Source organism: Nerophis ophidion, linkage group LG12 (assembly GCF_033978795.1).
Source record: "Nerophis ophidion isolate RoL-2023_Sa linkage group LG12, RoL_Noph_v1.0, whole genome shotgun sequence".
Lineage (NCBI taxonomy): Eukaryota > Metazoa > Chordata > Actinopteri > Syngnathiformes > Syngnathidae > Nerophis > Nerophis ophidion.
Window position 1 is genome coordinate 29,173,184 of NC_084622.1, and position 6,056 is coordinate 29,179,239.

Here is a 6,056-nt window from a genome sequence, read left to right on the forward strand (position 1 = left end):
TAGAACACCTGACCAGGGAGGTATCCAGGTGGCATCCAAGCTAGATTCCTGAGCCACCTCAAACTAGTCTGAGCTCCTCCTCGATGACCAAGCTCCTCATCCTGTCTCTTAGGGTGAGTCTTGGCACCGTATGGACAAAAGATACTTCAGATTGAGATCTTGCTCTTTCGATCACTACCAAAAAGCTTTTGACCACAGGTGAGGCTAGGAACCTAGATCCACCGGTAAATCAAGACCTTTCCCTTCCTGCTCAGACGATCTGGTACAGCGACCAGCTTTCTCCTGCAGGTGAACAAGATCCTGAGATACTTGAACTCCTCCATCTCACTTCCAACTGAAGGGTGCAAGCCATTCATTCCCAACTGATAACCCTGGCCTCTGATTAGGAGGTGCCGATTCTCCTCTCAGAACCTAAAAGGTGCATCTTGACAACGCCATCAGAACCGCACCATCCGCAAATAGCAGAAATGAGATCTTACGGGCCCCGAGACTGGAAACCCCCAAACTAATTGTGCAACTTCGGTTACACCTAGATATCCTGTTCATGAAAATAATGAACAGAACCCGTGTGACAAAGGGCAGTCTTGACGGATGTCAACGTTTCACCGTGAAGGCTCAATTACTGCTGGCAATGTGATCCAGGCTCCTGCTCCGGTCGTACAATGGCAAAATTGCACAAATTAAATTACACCGTACTCCATGATTCCTTCTAGCACTGGAGCATGGGCAGGAGTAGAAAACAAATTGGTGTTAAACCTCCCTGTATGTATTCACCTACACTTGAATTATTCCATTGTTTCACTAGGAGTTTGTGCGACATGTTGACATTTGCAATGGTGAGGAGTGTATCTTATCATTTATGCTGACCCTTAAGTGTGAACTGTGAAAGCCTGTACATTGACTACAAAATTGACAAATATAATTGTTATGGTCCATATCTCCGTCATCATCAACATAGACCGTACACAGACTATATAGAGGAGTGGCCAACCTGTCGATCGCGATCAACCAGTTGATCTTTGGGACCTTACCAGTTAATCACGAAAATATTAGAAAAATAAATATATGTTAATATGACTTCGGTGACACCTTCACCGGAAAGTGTTTAGCAGACCCGCCAACAGGCAAGCATTTTTAACCCCTGAATACACCTGCAGGCCTCTCATACCGCGGCTGTCGACACTCTCCGAGCATGGCCGGAATCTACACCCGCTCGGCTTGTAAACGCACATGGCATGATGTGCACGAAAATCATCAAACTGCAACAATCCATCCTTCCATTTTCTACCGATAATTCCCTTCGGGGTCGTGGGGGCGCTGGAGCCTATCTCAGCTACAATCGGGCGGAAGGCGGAGTACACCCTGGACAAGTCACCAACTCATTGCAGGGCCAACACAGATAGACAGACAACATTCACACTCACATGCACACACTAGGGCCAATTTAGTGTTGCCAATCAACCTATCCCCAGGTGCATGTTTTTGGAGGTGGGAGGAAGCCGGAGTACCCGGAGGGAACCCACGCAGTCACGGGGAGAACATGCAAACTCCACACAGAAAGATCCCGAGCCCGCGATTGAACTCAGGACTACTCAGGACCTGCGTATTGTGAGGCAGACGCACTAACCCTTCTTCCACCGTGCTGCAACAATCCATTAAGGCTTATTGTTGCAACAAATCAGAGTTTTTCTTGCATCCAACATCAAACATCTTTTCCCTCAACCGCGACTATCATCACTCGCCTGCGACGGGAGCTAACAAGCCAAATACTAGAGTCCGTGAACATTGCTCCAAAGTACAGATGTTGTGTTGATTTATTGAGCTTTCAATCCGCCTTGTTTCATATATATCAGGGGTCGTCAACCCGCGGCTCTGGAGCCGCATGCATCTCTGGAGCCGCATGCAGCTCTTTGATCACTCTGATGTGGCTCAACTGCTAAATAGCCGACCCCAATGATTATTCCGGAACGTTTTCAGATTTTAGTGCCTCTCTCAGAACTCACCCAGGGATAACATTCTCCAACTTCCACCTGGACTTCAATACTGAGGTTGTGCAGTGATGGCAATGCCTTTAACCTCCTCTACAACATGTCGTCGCGCCCGCTTTTACATTGCGCTATCTGCACGTTGACTGGTCACATTTTTTATTCAGCCTCTGTTAACACACGAAAGAGACTGCAACGAATACTCAGTCAACGGCAATGCAGGTTACACTGAGGGTTGTAATATAAACAACTTTAACACTCTTACTAATATGCGCCACACTGTGAACCCACACCAAACAAGAGTGGCAAACACATTTTGGGAGAACATCGGCACTGTAACACAACATAAACACAAAACAACAAATACCCAGAATCCCACGCATCCCTACTCTTCCGGGCTACATTATACACCCCCGCTAGCACCAACCCCCCCACCCCCAACCCCTTCCAACTCAACCGACGCACGTAGGGTGTGGGGGGATTTGGTGCTAGCGGGGGTGTATAATGTAGCCCGGAAGAGTAGGGATGCATGGGATTCTGGGTATTTTTTCTTTTGTGTTTATGTTGTGTTACAGTGCCGATGTTCTACCAAAATGTGTTTGTCATTCTTGTTTGGTGTGGGTTCAGGGTGTGGTGCATATCAGTAACAGTCTTAAAGTTGTTTAAACGTGCACCCTCAGTGTGACCTGTATGGTTGTTAAACAAGTATGCCTTGCAATCGTTGCCGTGTGTCTGCAGATGCAGAAGCCTCATATAACATGTGACTGGGCTGGCAAGCTGTTTGAAAATGTTGTATATGGCGCCAAAGGCAGCGCCTTTATAGGATGCCCTTATTATTGTTAATCGAGGGAAAATCTGCAAACATTAGCGAGAACACTTGATCTGACATTCAATTGTCTCTCGGAATATTCGGGAGGGTTGACAAGTGTGATGTTTTCAAGCGACATTCATATAAGACTAGTGGGCCCCACTATCATTACCGCATGTCTGAGACCCCTGGTTAATACATAGCACAAAGTAAAAATAACAACTCTGTATGCAGTGTTATTTCATTTTAAATTTCAAAAGAGTTTTGTGGCTCCCATTGTTTTCTTTATTTTGTGAAACGGGTCAAAATGGCTCTTTGAGTGGTAAAGGTTGCCGACCCCTGATATATATGAAACAAGGCGGCAGCTGAAGAAGGACTTCCACATTCATCCCCTCTTTATCACACAGGGAAAACCCGCGAGGTGACGATGCTGACGTAAAACTCGCGTCTCATATGTGACCATGGGATGAACAGATATACTCGAGTACCAAGACCATAGTGGCCATAAACACTTACCTTCTACAGCTGGGGTGCCCAAAGTGCAGCATGTATGCCATCTGTGGTCCGTCACTCATTTGCCATTGGCCTTAGGTACAATACAAAAAATAAATGCGCAAAAATTAAGAAAACAGCATGAAGCACAATGAGATAAAAAAATAAATATTGACACCAACCAATATTAACAGCACAAAACCAAAATAAATTACATCCATCCATCCATTTTCTACCCCTTATTCCCTTTCGGGGTTGCGGGGGGCGCTGGCGCCTATCTCAGCTACAATCGGGCGGAAGGCAGGGTACACCCTGGACAAGTCGCCACCTCATCGCAGGGCCAACACAGATAGACAGACAACATTCACACTCACATTCACACACAAGGGCCAATTTAGTGTTGCCAATCATAAATTACATATATATTATTATTACATATACACATAAAAGCTATATATATATATATATATATATATATATATATATATATATATATATATATATAACGTAGTTGACGCAAGGGTAGCTCTTGCTTTGGTTTGAGCTTGAAACTAGGGATCTTGGACTCAACTTGATATTGATTTTTGGAAAATATATATATACAGCCTTCTTTCTTTGGGGAAAGGTTTGTGGTATTGCTGCACTCTTAAAGAGAATCAAATGTTAGCAATTGTTTTCCACACCAGCTTTGACCCTCACTGACGTTCCAACAAAATTGGAACCCAGCCTGCAGCTACATAAAATTATTTCTCATTTATGAAATGTTTCTGTTTCATTTCCTGCGTCAGAATAAAGACCTGAAGAGCAGAGTGGCTCATTTAGAAGGATCACAGAGGAGCAGCCAGGATGCTGTCATTTCTAAACTCAACAGCCGCATTCAGGAACTTGAGGAGAGGTTGCAAGGGCAGGAAAGGTAAAAACTCCACAACTACTCAACAAAAACAGTTTACTGTAATAAAGGTTTCTATCATTTGCTTGTGAGTCAGAGAGTATCAGAGTGTGAGGGTGTGAAGTTGTAGCTGATCTGTTGCTGGTCTCCCCTCAGGGACAACAACATTTTGCAACAAGCCAATCGCAAGCTGGAACGCAAAGTGAAGGAGATGAAGATGCAAGGTGACGAGGACCACGCCAACCTGAAGACCCACACAGACCAGGTAGATGTCCCCTCTTTTTTTGCCAGGCTTGCTTCCAGGGTTAGCCAATCGCTGACTTTTTATAAACTCCGCAGCTGACTCAGAGACTGAAAATGGCCAAGAGGCAGATGGACGAGGCCGAGGAGGAGATCGAGCGGCTGGAGCACGCCAAGAAGAAGCTGCAGAGAGAGCTGGAGGAGCAGCTGGAGGCCAACGAGCAGCTTCATGGTCAACTCGACACACTGCGGAAAGACATGAGGTGACCTCTCCTCTCTCTGGATCCCACAGAAATGACTGGTAAACTTTGAATTTTTACCAACAGGCGCAAAAGGAAATCGCCTCCTGTGATTAAAGTCGTGGAGGATGGAGACAACCTGGATGACAGTGGTTCTGAGTAACTGGATGATAACACAGATCTCCTTTCGGCTTAATGTGATTGTGTCAGTAATTCCTTAACAACTCCAGCGTTACTCAGGCATTGTGTTAAGACTGACCTCTAGTGGCGATATTTGGAACTAATTCTTTGGACAAACCTTGTGTTATTATGAAGGCGGTTCTATGTTTGCAACTTTCTGGGGATTGGTTTGGTGAAGGCCCTGTGGACTAAAAGAAGTTCATAAAAGCATGGGTGGATGAGTTTGGTATGAAGGAACAAAGAAACGTTACAACAAAGATGGGATTTTTCTGGATGAACGGACAAAACTTCCCACAGACACACTCCGAAGTTTGTTTTGTTAACAACACATTTCTACAATTTGTACCAGGCCTTTGAATACTTTTGTCTGTACCATGTTATTCTTTCATGATGTGAGTTGACTCAAACGCTCTCTAACTGATGATTCCATGTTCCTAATGCTTTTCCAAACTGTATAAACCTCAAGAATTTGTGCAGCCCTTTGAGACACTAGTGATTTAGGGCTATATAAGTAAACATTGATTGATTGATTGAACGTCTTATCAATGAAAGTGTGCACTGTTAAACACAAAGCCACCGATCTACATTTCTGCCATTTGTTGCTCAGTGTGTGTGTATTAATGTTGTCCCAAAACCAACATTTTGGTACCGGTAACGAAAAGTACTTTTCGGTATTTTTCTAAACAAAGGGGACCACAAAAAATGTCATTATTGGTTTTATTTAAACAAAACATTTTTACGGTACATTAAACATGTTTCTTATTGCAATTTAGACGTTAAATAAAATAGTGAACATACAAGACAACTTGTCTTTTAGTAGTAGGTAAACAAACAAAGACTCCTAATTGGTCTGCTGACATATGCAGTAACATATTGTGTCATTTTCCATTCTATTAATTTGTCAACATTATTAAGGACAAGTGGTAGAAAATGAATTATTAATCTACTTGTTCATTTACTGTTAATATCTGATTAGTTTCTATTTTAACATGTTCTATCTACACTTCTGTTAAAAAGTAATAATCACTTATTCTTCTGTTGTTTGATACTTTACACTAGTTTTGGATGATACCACAAATTTGGATATCAATCCAATACCAAGTCGTTACAGGCTCATACATTGGTCGTATTCAAACTCCTCATGTGTCCAGGGACATATTTCCTAAATTTATAAACATAATATTAATTTTAAAAAAAAGAAGATTTTGTGATGTTAAAAAATA

At 43.1% G+C, this 6,056-nt stretch overlaps 1 protein-coding gene and 1 long non-coding RNA gene across 4 annotated transcripts in view; one reads left to right on the top strand and one right to left on the bottom strand.

Annotated features, from left to right (window-relative positions):
* Positions 1 to 5,364, top strand: part of LOC133563263 (cingulin-like protein 1) — a 35,355-nt gene extending 29,991 nt beyond the window's left edge. For all 3 annotated transcript variants that reach the window (XM_061917291.1, XM_061917292.1, XM_061917293.1), the window contains exons 16-19: positions 4,074 to 4,198; positions 4,331 to 4,439; positions 4,514 to 4,677; positions 4,741 to 5,364. In XM_061917291.1, coding sequence (XP_061773275.1) covers positions 4,074 to 4,198; positions 4,331 to 4,439; positions 4,514 to 4,677; positions 4,741 to 4,816 — 474 coding nt within the window. In that variant the 3' untranslated portion in view covers positions 4,817 to 5,364. The remainder of the gene's footprint in view (positions 1 to 4,073; positions 4,199 to 4,330; positions 4,440 to 4,513; positions 4,678 to 4,740) is intronic.
* Positions 1 to 6,056, bottom strand: part of LOC133563267 (uncharacterized) — a 109,503-nt gene that overhangs the window by 71,727 nt on the left and 31,720 nt on the right. The gene's annotated exons all lie outside the window — the stretch shown is intronic.